The 12,752-nt window shown below is 42.6% G+C and overlaps 1 protein-coding gene across 4 annotated transcripts in view; it reads right to left on the bottom strand.

The window, feature by feature from the left end:
* The window catches only part of DNAH9 (dynein axonemal heavy chain 9), a 352,397-nt gene that overhangs the window by 307,284 nt on the left and 32,361 nt on the right, over positions 1–12,752 (bottom strand). For 3 of the 4 annotated variants that reach the window (XM_079135285.1, XM_079135284.1, XM_079135286.1), the window contains 5 exons: positions 12,008–12,124; positions 8,616–8,766; positions 5,910–6,024; positions 2,310–2,378; positions 661–787 (listed from right to left, as the gene is read on the bottom strand). In XM_079135285.1, coding sequence (XP_078991411.1) covers positions 661–787; positions 2,310–2,378; positions 5,910–6,024; positions 8,616–8,766; positions 12,008–12,124 — 579 coding nt within the window. Of the gene's footprint in view, positions 1–660; positions 788–2,309; positions 2,379–3,099; positions 3,229–5,909; positions 6,025–8,615; positions 8,767–12,007; positions 12,125–12,752 lie in introns of those variants that run through there. The other variant, XM_079135287.1, reaches the window with a different exon arrangement.

Consider the following 12,752-nt stretch of genomic DNA (forward strand, 5'->3'; position numbering starts at 1 on the left):
TTTTCCTCTAAATCTACTCTTTAGAGATTTATCATATGCTATCTAAGAAAAGCAGATTTTTGCATGCCAAGACTCTCAATCCCACCTATATGTGGGTTCCTCCAGGTGGGAACCAAGTGTCAAATACAGTTGACATTTAGTCAGTGGCCTTCACATGCTATAAGTATTCAAAGTAGGGTTTGAATATTTGGTACCAAATGACCAGTGATATTTTGCAGTTCATTCATGAGCCACATAATGATGTCTCAGTGAACAATGTCTCGATGATGTCTCAGATCACATATACAACAGTGGTCCCATATCGCCTAGTGACATTGTAGCTGTCTTATCTCAAATAACTACACTCTGTCATCTTTGCACAATGATGAAATTGTCTAGTAATGCATTTATCAGAAAGTATCTCTGTCATAAGCAACTCATCTCCATGTATCTTGTGCAAAATCAAAGCAAATGTGTTGATTGGTCCTAGTGAAAAACATGAACATGGACAACTTAAGAAAATATTACACCCTAAGATTCATCCCCCTCCAAGAAATCCAGGGTGTCTATTCTTTTGATCAACTTTTACATATTCCTATAAAAAGCCTTTTTGCCTTTCAAAGTAGCAATTAAGTCAAACTCTCCAGGAACCCAAAAGGAAGTAATTGCCTTTTGGCTGACCTGTGGGCTAAAGTTGACAGTGATCTGCTTCGTCTCTGGGTCACGTTGCAGAAGTGGTCTGGAAAGATTGTACTGTGACTTCTCTGCTACTGTGCAACACCAGTCCTCGTAAAGTCTTGTCTCATATCTGCAACAGAGACAACAGCCATCTCATACACCCCCCCCCAGTGCCCCAGTTCCTGGCCTTGCTCCAAAACATGAACTGAAGAAACTACTAATCATTGATCAGGTCAGGCTGGGTCAGTTCCTGCTTAAAACTAGTGGTTTTTAAAGATGACTCAGCTTCAGTCAGAGGAATTTAGAAAGATTACATGTGATCTTTTCAGGGGGATGTGGGAAATAGTCATTAGTCTCAGTAAATGTTGGAAGAAGGTCCAGATAACATTTGGTCTCACTCTAATCTTCATGTAGCTCATGGACATTCATCATTCAGTTGTTACACATTGACTAAACACCTACTCTGTGTTGGGCTTGGGGAATAAACAATAAATGTGACTAATTGTGAAGACCACAGATAAACAGATCACTGTAGTATAATATAGTAAGTACAACCCTGAAGAATCATACCAGGCATCAGACATCTAATGGCAGAGGCAGGGGACAGCAGAGTGAAAAGGAGAACAACAGGGGATGATCAGAGGTGGCACAGTGAAGGGTGAGGGATGGGAACATTCCTGATAAAAGCAATGCCTGGCTGAAGGGTGGAGGCAGGACTGTGTGCTGGGGGCAAGGAATAGATTGCATGTCTGAGGCTGAGGTGGTGAGAGGAAGGCAAAGGCCACATCATGGAGGGCTCTTCATGTCAGGCTAAGGAGATGATGGGAACAACTGAAAGGTCTCTGACTGAGGGGGGTGAGATGATATTTTGGAACTGGGAACAGTGGGGACGCTAAGGGGCCACATCTGGAGGCAGGCAGAATGGTTAGGAATCTGCTGCATCAGTTCAGACGAGAGAAGTCCAGCCTCTTGTGAAGATGCTACTGGTGGGAAGAAAGAGGAGAGGATACGCTTGAAGCTATTTTGGAGGTAAAGTATGTGTAGCTGGCCACCAATTGATTTGTCTAACAAGGTGCTAAGAAAAATCAGAGTCAGAGTCATAATGTCTATCTTCCTACTCTCCTGAATTGGGGAAAAGAGCAAATGGCAGAGGGGAAGGTGAGGTCTTGAACTGTTTCTAGTGGTTGCACCCCCAAAAGACTTAGCTTTAAAGCAGGATCGACTATGAACCCCTATCAAAGTTTCATTCTAATGCTTTCTTCATAAAGGACGCAGGAAGTATTTCTGAGACTTACTTCCTCTCTGTGCAGCATGAACTATTGCTTTCTGCTTAGAGAGCAGCGGCTGTGATTTTCCAGGACTCTCATCGGGGAGCGCCATGAGTGGCACCTCACTCCTTCTAGCTCTGCAGGGTTTCTACTCCAAGGACATCTACACTGGAAAAGTATTTGTGTATAGAATAGAGCTGCATTCCCCAGAGACCCTGTGCATGCAACCCAGAAATACTGTACTCACAAATATTGTAGCTATAACATAAAACACAGTGACATTTCAGAGCTGCTAAGGAATTGGCACAAACTCAACAGCAAAAGGTGCTATGTGGGGGGAGGGTATGCAATTAGCAGAACTATGTGATCCCAAAAGCTGCTTACTTTTCCAGCAATGAGAGCATATCTTCATATTTTTGTATTATTCTCTTTCCTTCAGCAGATTCCATGCAACTATCGGCACCCAGGAGGAAAAAATGACATAGAATTAGAAGATGTCAAAGGAATTATCTCAGGAACAAACTGCACCTCACAAAGAAATTGTATGACTTTGGGCACTGATTCCCAAATGCCCTGAGATGAGCTTGCGTTCTTCTTCCTGAACATCCTCCTTGGGCCACTAGGGGGCACCTGTACCTGCTAAAGTACAAGCTGCCCCACAGGTGGTATACATGTTATGACCTTTCCTGCCAGAGCTCCCCAGACCCCTCATCTAGCTGAGTTAATCATGCACAAGGTAAATGAGGTTCCTCTTCATTATAAATGAAAAGGAAACTTGGCTATTAAAGAAAAATTCTAGGTGCTGTAGTTTTCCATATTTGAGGAAAAACAATCATTTTGTGTGTATATACATAATCATGTGTTTAAATATATACACATTACTTTGTATTATTGTATATATTTATATATATACATTATTTTTCTGAATGTATATATAAACATATGTATATAACACTGCTTATATATATATGTATATACATATGCATATATATATGAGATTATTTCCCCTTTTCTGAAATCCATTCAGGACACATGATCAGAAACATTGATATTCCTTAATATATTTACATGAGGGTCTCACATACCTCATATCCCCCAAATGCATGCACACACAATGCACATACACATGTATGCACATAGACATACATGCACATGCATGTGTATGCTCACATACACTCAAAGGCCTCTGAAGGAACGCTGAGGCCCACACAGGAGTGAGCAGAGTCTAGTCTGCGGCCCTGTTGCCCACAACTGCTTCCTGTGGTTTGACACTCGCTGCAACATGAAGTGAAAGTCCACCTCCTGGGAAGAAGATATTGATGAAGTATCTTTAATTTCTAGAAAACTTCACAGTAACCATGTGGAGGTCTGGGTTTTTTGTTTTTGTATTCTGTCCTGCTAGCAAAGTGATTTTTGCAATGATTCTTTAAAATCCATTTGCTCTTTAAACCATCACTGGGTTTCTTCATGTGATCCCTTCAGCCTTCCACATGAGCCCCCCACACCCGCAAAAGGAGCACTGGGCTCTCAGTCGTTCCATTCCCTTTTGTGGTGAATGAGCAGCAAGCAGAAGCAGAGAGTGCTCCAGGCCAGGTGGGCTGGCTCACACTTTGCTCTCACTTCCCAAGCTGCAGGATCTATACAAACTTCCCAACCCCTGGATGTCAATTTTGTATCTGAAAGAAAATGAGGCAGAGAGAAATGAGGCTTCTCACTTGGGGAATGTGGCAGTCACTTGGTGAGTTTGAGGAATCAGTACAACAAGACTCCCAGTAGTTACCACTTCACTTCATGATGAGGACTCTACAACACTTTTAATAACTAATAAATATATACTATAGAGGACAATATACATTTGAACTCATTTTTAAAACAAATGGGAATTTTCATGAAACTTGTAGAGGTTGTCACAGTGTGCCACCTACAACCTACCTTGGGACCAGGTATTCCAACTGTCCCCTACATTCCCCAACCCCTGACCCTTCTGGCCAGGTGTGTTGGCTGCAGATGATGCACAACTGCCTCCTATTTAGGAACAGCCTCAACCAAGGAGAGTCACCTTGTTCAAGGTCATGTACTAGGTCCTGGGAAACCCCACATCCAAGGACTAGCTGATGATCCAAGGGTACAATGGCTAGGCAGTTCTAAGGAACTGATCTTCCTTGAAGGATCCAATGAAGCCTTACTTGGAACTTACACAGCACTTCAGATTCTCCCTCTGCTCAATCCCTTTCCTCTTACTTCTTCACAGCTGCTGTTTCTGAGAACGTCTTTGTCAGTAACTTCACATGCCTCAGTCTGCTTCCTCGGAGACAGACCAATGACAGCTTTGCAGTCCATATTCCTGGAAGCTGCCTGACACCCTACCCCACACATTCACATGTCTTCTCCCCGACACTTTAAGGGCATGTCGGAAAAGCATGAAGGTTTAGCTGTACTCTACCTACTCCTGCCAAACTAGAGACCCCTGGGAAGAGCTCTGGGCTGGAAGCCCTAAGACCCAGTCCTCTCCTTGACTGCCTCTAAGACCTTAGGTGAGTCACCTCATTTCTTTCTGCCTGTTTTCTTCATCTGCAGAATAAAGAGCTAGCCTAGACTGGAGCAGATGCTCCAAATGGCCTCACACTGGGAAGACCTCGCCCACAGGCATACTTTGTTAGATATGTGCAGAGTTTGGGAAAATATGGAATCCTTATTCTTTCTAAAGTTGGGTATCCAACACTAAAGATTTCCAGCTTTTCTGGGCATGGTGGCCCATGCATGTAATCCCAGTGGCTTGGGAGGCTGAGGCAGGAGGATCACATGTTCAAAGCCAGCCTTAGGAACTTAGTGAGTCCCTAAGCAACTCAGTGAGACCCTGTCCCAAGATAAAAAATAAAGGGGCTAGGGATATACCTCAGTGGGTAGAGTGTTTGCCTTGTGTGCACAAGGCCCTGGGTTCAATCCCCAACACCACAAATAAAATAAAAAGGGCTAGGGATGTGGCTCAGTGGTTAGACACCCCTGAATTCAATCACTGGCATCAAAACAACAACAAACAACAACAAAACACTCAAGAGACTGCTCATATTAGGGTTCCTTTTCTAGTTGGTGATACTCAAATGGAGTGGTGTCAGTCCCTGAAATCCCATCCCCCTCTTTCATACCCTCTGCCTACTAGTTCTTATGCTTTCTGGTTACAGAAGGTCTTTAGTGTTGCTACCTGAGGGTCTCACAGTTCTTCCTAACTTCAAAAAGCCTGTGATGCCAACGGCCAGTTCCAGTTCCTTTGCTTCTGTTGTGCCTGCCAAAGTCAAGTGCTTTCAACACAGTCAAGTCTTTTAGAAAGAGGGATCAGAGAAAGACTTCCTATACCTAGGGAGCATCCTAAGCATGATGTCACAAATAACTACTCTCTCTCACTCCTAGTGGGCTCTAAGTATCTCGGTTTTTAGACTCAGCCACAAAGAAGGCCCACGGTTTCCCATCCTAGTCACCTTCAGAAGCACATGAAGAACTTGCTGAAGAAGCAGATTCACAATCCAGTCCAGGCTCATATTCAGCAGGTGACAGGTGTGGCCCTGAAACCTGCACCTTTAGCAAGTGTCCCAGGGTGTTCTTCTATTGCACAAGGTCCTCACACTGCACTTTAGGAAGCACTGGCTTCATCCTTTCCAGGAGTCTCAGCTGCAGAGTCATTTTGTCAGAGAGAGATGTGGAAGAACCCCACAAAGCTTGAAATCCCCACTTCATCTTCCTCTAGAAATCAATGTCATGGGGCAAAACCAGCCAGCCTGTGATTGGTTAAGCCTCACTTAATACCAAGGGACCCAGATCTCAGTTCAAATGTGTGAATATCTTTACTATTTGGACATAGGTACCTAGACCATTGATGAAAACGGAAAGAAGTAAAGATGGTTTTCATGCCTTAGGCAAGTGAGCTGCATTTCTATGCTCAAAATGCACAGCAGGAACAAACCTGACATTCAGGAATGAGATACTCACCGATGCGTGATGCGTCTGAAGTTGCCAAAAGGACCCTGGATGCGCTGCCTCAGCTCCTGTGCCCAGCGGAGGCCTCCGGCCACAGCAGGCATGTTCTTGTGTACTGGGGAGAACCCTGGGGACATGCACAGCCAGACTGAAGCAAGGCTACAGTCTCCCATAGCTCTCTCCACTCTGCTGATGCCTCCTACCAGTTATTCCAGTACTGCTGTATCTACCTCCAGACTAAGGTCACCTGGGCTCACACTGAGGAATTCCTACAAGGTCACCAGGTTCTGTTAAAGAGGAAATAAAAGCAACCCTGGGAGAAAACAAGAGCATCAGAGGACATAGGTTCCCTTCTAAGCCATTCTAATTCAATTGATCTGGGTGCCTGGTCATAGGTACATTTTTTAGACACTCTGAAGATAATTCTACCTATTCCCACAGGGTTGAGAAAGACTGCCCTGAACAGACAACTCTCTTTGGGACTCAGTTTTCTCATCTATAAAATGGAAACAATATTTTCCCTGTTTAATGAACTTGGAAAGTTTCTATGAGAATTTAACAAGGTTAAGAATGAGACAAGTCATGTGAATTATAAAGCATCTGAGCAGAGTCAATGCAACCTGGACACTCTCTAATTCATAAAGTATGTTCATTTCCTGATAACTACTTGTTAAGATTTAGTAAATGTGAGATTTCATTTAAAAAAGAAACAAAACAAAACAAAACAAAACAAAACAAAACAGTTTTCAGCTTCCCAGGTAAAAGGAAAAGATTGGCCAAAATCCAGTGCCAAATCTAACTAGTAATGGAACCCTAAGAGTGGACCCTTCCTTTACTTTATCAGGGGCTCCCCCACTCCATAATGTCTCACACTCAGCCCAAGGCCATTATTTTCATTTCCCATGAGTCTTTATGATTAGAAAAATTCTAAGATGACCCCAGTGACCCTCATCCTTGCGTAATCATCCTCTTTAAGTGTGGGTAGAAACTATGACCATGACAAGATACCATCCATGTTACAGTTTGGAGCAGAAGGAAGAGGATCTTGGGTGACCTCACCTTAACAGCCAAACTGAAAAAGTGGAGCTTTGGCAAGGGGTGAAAGGAGATGTCAGAGATTGGCAGCATGGGAGGGTTCAGTCTGCTATTGCTATTGTGGCTTCTAGTTTAGGGGAGAAGCTTCTGGCTGGTAGCCAGCAAGGCATGGAGACTTCAGACCTACAATCACAAGCAACTGGATTCTACCAACACAAATGCACTTGGATGGATGTGGATTTATCCCCCTGAGAACTTCTAGATGATAACTTAGCTTGGCCAACTCCTTAATGTCAGCTGCAGGACATTGAGCTGAGATCCCAGATATACCATGCTGGACTTTTGTCCTTCAGGAACTGTGAGCTGAGAGATGGGTGCTGCTTAAAGGTAGGAAGAGTTGTGCATATTTCCTCCCCAGCAAAAAAAAACCCATATGACCCCCGAAGAGTTTGAATTTTCATACTCTGACTTAATGATTATAAGAAGTCAGGAGTACTGTCCCACATGAAAGTGGACCAATCAATTTTCTGAGAATGATTTCTTCAGTGAAGGCCATTCTTAATAATTTCACTCTAAAACCTGTTCATAAACAAAATGGTCTTGGTTCTTGGCTACCTGGAAACCTTAACAAAGCCCCATTGCCTAAATAATAAGGTCTTGCAGATTCCTTAACATGGGACTCGGAGCACTTCACATTTGGACTGCAGACTCCATGACTAAACTGCTCTCTTGCTTGCTCTCTCTCTCCACCCCACCCCTCTGCATATTTTGTTTGGTTATATTGGAAGTACGGACTGTGGCTGGTCATTTCTGCATTTTCTCATGTCTTTTCTTTGGAGCCCTTTGTCTCTTCACCCTTGCTGTCAATCCCTTTGAATTTTAGGGCCCAGCTCCACACCCCTGCCCCATAAATCCACCTGGGAATCTCTCAGTCACAGTTCATCTTGTTTTGTCCTTATCAGTCAGGTGGAGCACTAGTCAGACTCTATGAACAACCTCTTTTCAGTATTAATTATTTAATTAAACAGTTGATGATTAGTAATAATAAAATAACCAAAAAATAGTTATTATTTTATCCCTTATCCACACTTGCCATTACACATAGTGCCTACACATAAACCTTGCATGCAGCAACAACTCAAGAAGTGTTTGTAAGGCTGAAATGAACTTGTTTGACTTTCACCAAACAAATACAATCGGGCATTTAACAGCAATAAAAATGGAGACACCGCACCTCTGCAAGGTAAGAGCTGCCCTTTGTCAGGCTCCTGTGGGTTCCTCCCACCAGAAGCACGGTTGCCATGGCAGTGGAAGGGATAAGAAACTTTTCTCCTGCATGTAAAATCTATTGTGAACGGAGGTATGCTGAAGATTAATCAGTGTGGCAACACTGATCGGGGTGGACTCATACGTGACGCCAAGGTCGCAATGGACTAGTGGCAGTCAAGGCTTCACTGCTCTGACTCCGCTTGCCCATCTCAGCCCCAGACACAGAACACCCACAGTGCAGTGAACTCTGCAATCACTCAAGACAGTCTGGAATTTCAAGCAAAAGGGTCATGTTTGCCCTTCTTGGACAATGTCATAGACCCATATATGGACAGTTAACAAATGCGAGGGGAATTCATTTAACCCTCCCAGTAACTGAACTTCCCTATCAAAATCCCTTGTTAATAAACATACCAAGTTCTGCTTCTTCCTGGATGTGCTGACTGTAGATGATCCTCACAGCATCCAGTTCTTCATTGAACATTCGGATGAGGACCAGGTATTTATCTGATGCATCCTGTGCTACCAGTGGTCTGTCAAGGAGGTTTCCTGCTATGTCTAGCAGCTGAAGAGAAAAAAAAAAGTCACAGATTAAACATTTCCAACCTTCCATAAGTTCTGTTTCTTGATTTTTTTCCTTCCTATATCTACCAGTGCAAAAGGGGTGCACAGTTGTTTACAGAATCGGAGCAGTAATTATTGGTATGATAATATTTCCAGTCTTTCCCCTTCTCCTTTGCTTCTAAAATAGAAGGACTTCTGTCTGCTGGGCTACCTACCAGACTCTCTTCTCTCATAAAAATCTGACTAAAAGGAAAACTAAAGAAGCTAGGAGGGTTAAATTGAGCTAAAGAGCAAGGTTAAAAAAGAAATAACCTAAGAAAGGTGATAGTGCAAAAGAAAAGAACCAAGCTAAGCAGGTCGGGTTTGGGGAGAATTCAGAGGGCCAAAAAGTTAGAGTGAGAGTAGAAAAAACATTGCAGAGAGCAGTTGCCCTGAGAAAGGGGGTGATAGTAAGGCTAATTTGAAGATGTACTAAAAGAACCTTAACCCTCTGGTGCTTCCTGAAGCATCAGAATCAAGAACTGAAATGCTTTTAATTACCTCTTGGTTCCTGGCTTGTGTTTCTTTGATCATGCTGCTGCTCTGAGACTAGGTGATGCAGGACATCAGTTATATTTAGGATATACCAATATACTGCTTCTAAACTTGCTTTCCATTACAGCCTGCCATCTCTACATTGTGCTTCAAGTCAGAGACTGACAAAGGACAGCCAGTGGGTGATAAAACCTGGCCTTTGACTTTGGTACATGGTACATTTCAAAAAAAGGTTTTTTTGTTTTTTTTTTTAAACTAAAGTATATGTGACAGAGAATATATGTATCCACAGTTTAAAATATTTATGCTGACTCTACAGAAAATGGTTTGCCCACACTTGTTTTTAAGTTAATGAGTACAAGAGACATGGTGTCAAGATTACATCCACGTATCCTAAACCTGAAAGCTGAGTAGACCCTATTTGTCTAAGACCTCATGCTGATTCTATTGCCACCTCATTTCACATTGGGCCATTCTTGTCACTTCTCCTCTTCACTGCCTTTCAAAACCTAGAGTGGGTGAGAGAGAGTGAGCTCCGGAGCTCATTGGCATGGGCTCGGAATCTGAGGTGGCTTCAAGGTTTCCAGGCCATGGCATGGGGAATGACCAAGTGCAGAGAAGAGCCCATACAGATTGCAGGGGGAGGTGAAGTCCTGGGCCAGATGTGTCTCAGGTCAGACAACTTGAAGTCCCTCTTTAACAATTCCAATGCATTCTGAAGAGTAGATAAAGGTACAAGCAGCTTTGTGTTGAAGGATTTAGAACCAGCTTTTCCTCAACAAAAATCATCTAGATCCCTGGTAGAAAGTTGTTGCTTCTTGAAGGAGGCATAAGAGAGTGGGTCTCCACTGAGTCCTGTGGCTCACATCTCCTGTTGGTATAGACATGTCAACTGAGGGAGCCCTGTGGCTAACCTGCACTGTCTGACTCATGATCTTTCATCTGGATGTACCTTGGGTGGTCACATCCTCTAAGCTACATCAGTGGTTGGATTATTGTACAGCAATAGCAGGGTTATCAGGAGTCAGGTGACCTCTCTGGCCAGACCCTACTCCCAGAACCCTGAAAAAGCACTTTTTTTGTGTGAAGTTATATCCATTGGAGCTTTTGCTTTGGCTGTAGGAGGAGGGAAGGGTTTTGACTTTTTGTTGGTGAGATGACCAAAAAGAGAATCAAAGCAAGGGACTTGGTGACTACCTTGGTTTTCCTTGGTTTCTATGGGCTGCTGAGAAGAGTCAGGGCCAGAAGATAAAGAATCTGCTTTTATGAGAGTCCTTTGAGACTTGATACAAACATTGCTGCTTCAGGAACCAGAAACAAAATTGGAAAAATTTCCCTCTTCTTCTACCTAGACTCCTCAATAAAATTTCAAGGATTAGAATTTATAGAACCCAGAGAGATATGTTCTGGCCTAAATGTAGACATTTTCATGGTGGGAACCAAAGAGCAGTAGTAAGACTTCTTCAAATACCTTCCTGGACTGACAAAGTTTCAAAGGAATATAAACACATAGCAGAGACACACAGTGATTTCATAGAGCAACTTGAGAATACATGGAAGGCCTCCGCTGAAGACTTCTTGAAATCTCTTGTTCAAAGGAATTCATATGAGTGGGATGGGCATTCTCAGTGCATGAATGGAGTTATGGCTTCAAAATTGTCTGTGTACTAGCGTTCCAATTAGCCATGATAGTTAACAGCACATAAGACCATTTTGTACTAAGTCTTTCCTTGAAATTAGCTCAAGGGCTTGAAGAAGGACTCCTGGAAGTCTTATATGAGTTATGAAAGATAAGGTGATTATTAAAGTTTACACACACACACGCATACACGCACGCACGCGCGCGCGCACACACACACACACACACACACACACACACAGGGGCTAGTAAGACCAGGACTATTTGGGTTACTTAATATTCTTGAATAGTGCAGAGATTCATCCAGCCAGGGTTTAAGCTTTTCTACAATTGTTCCACTGTTCATTTAGTCTGTATTTGAACATTTTTAGTGACCAGAAACTAAACTACTTTCCAAAGAAGTCCATTCCATCTTAAACTTTTGAAGGATATCGCTGTTCTCTATTGAACCAACTTTTGCCTCTCTGTAACTTCCTCCTGACTCTGAAAGCCTCTTTATAGTTTATGGAAGACCTGTCATGCACCATCATGAGTCCCAGTCTCACAACTCCACATGTTCAGTTGTGCAGCTGTTAATATTCTCGCTCTCCTCATCCTTCCCCCACCTGATCTGGACAAGACAGGGCAAGAGCACAAGTCTTATTCTGGTGACTGATCCTGGGTCCAGTGATTCGTTACCTTGTAAGTGGTTTGCTCCAGCTTGAATCAATCTGGCAACAGTGGTTAAGAGCCATGGTATTGCAGAGCCATGGTTTCAGATAGTGAACAAAGTAGACTTTCTCATTTCTACTGCTTACACTACTATAAAGGTGTGGTGCTAAAGAGGGCATTGCAAAAGAAACTCTTTTAAAAGTACTTTATATTGTCATGTTTTCAGAGAAGCATAAGTAATCACTCTGAGAAGCCCAATTCTGCACACTCCCTTGCCAGAGGACATTTACATCCCTATCTTCCAGACAAAGAAAAAGAAAAATTTTAGGAACAAAATAGTCGGGATTCTATCACTACCATCCTCTGATGAAGGCTGGGGGAGTAGCCCAGAGGTGGCTCCTGTCCCACTTGTACAAACCTTAAAGGCATGCTCCAAACCAGGTATTTCATCAAAAGCTTGAATAAAGATGGTCCCCAATCTCCGATCAAGATCTTCTACTTTCTGGTTAAATTCAGAGATGTCATTTTCAAATTCCTGAGGAGACATCAAGTATATGTAAGAAAAACACAATTTTCTGAAAGCTAGTCCCACTATGGTCTTCGCTACTAACCTTTGAACTTGAATCAGTGGTGCCAAAAGTTTATTCTATTTTATTTTATTTTTTGTTTATGAAATAAATTGTTCCAAAGGTTTATTTTAATTCTCTAGAATTCACTGTGCTGTGACTTAGTTTTTGTCCATGTAGAGAACTACCTTTTATTGCAGCATTTTACTGGACACTCTGGACAAAATGGCAAAATTAATCAAATGTGAGGTTGGTAAGCTTTATCCCTCTTTCTGTGCCCGTCTCTTCTACTTCCTGAAGCCCCTTCTCTCACACTACCCCATAATACATCACACCACAACAGCACAGCAATGGGGCTATTCCAACATCACTGCCTGCTATCCTTTCTCCCCCAAGTCAAAATCCCACTTTTTTAGTGTAACTAAATCAATCCAGCCATTAGGAAAAAAAGTAAGTTAATGAAATTAATATATATTATTTCCTCTAAAGATACCAAAATTGATTGAGACAGCAACTAGCCATTGTTCTGGAGGTTGCTAAATTTAGCAAATAAAAACACTTATCACACAGTTAAATTTGAATTTCAGATCAACAATG

This window comes from Sciurus vulgaris (genome assembly GCF_902686455.1).
Source record: "Sciurus vulgaris genome assembly, chromosome: 3".
Classification (NCBI taxonomy): domain Eukaryota; kingdom Metazoa; phylum Chordata; class Mammalia; order Rodentia; family Sciuridae; genus Sciurus; species Sciurus vulgaris.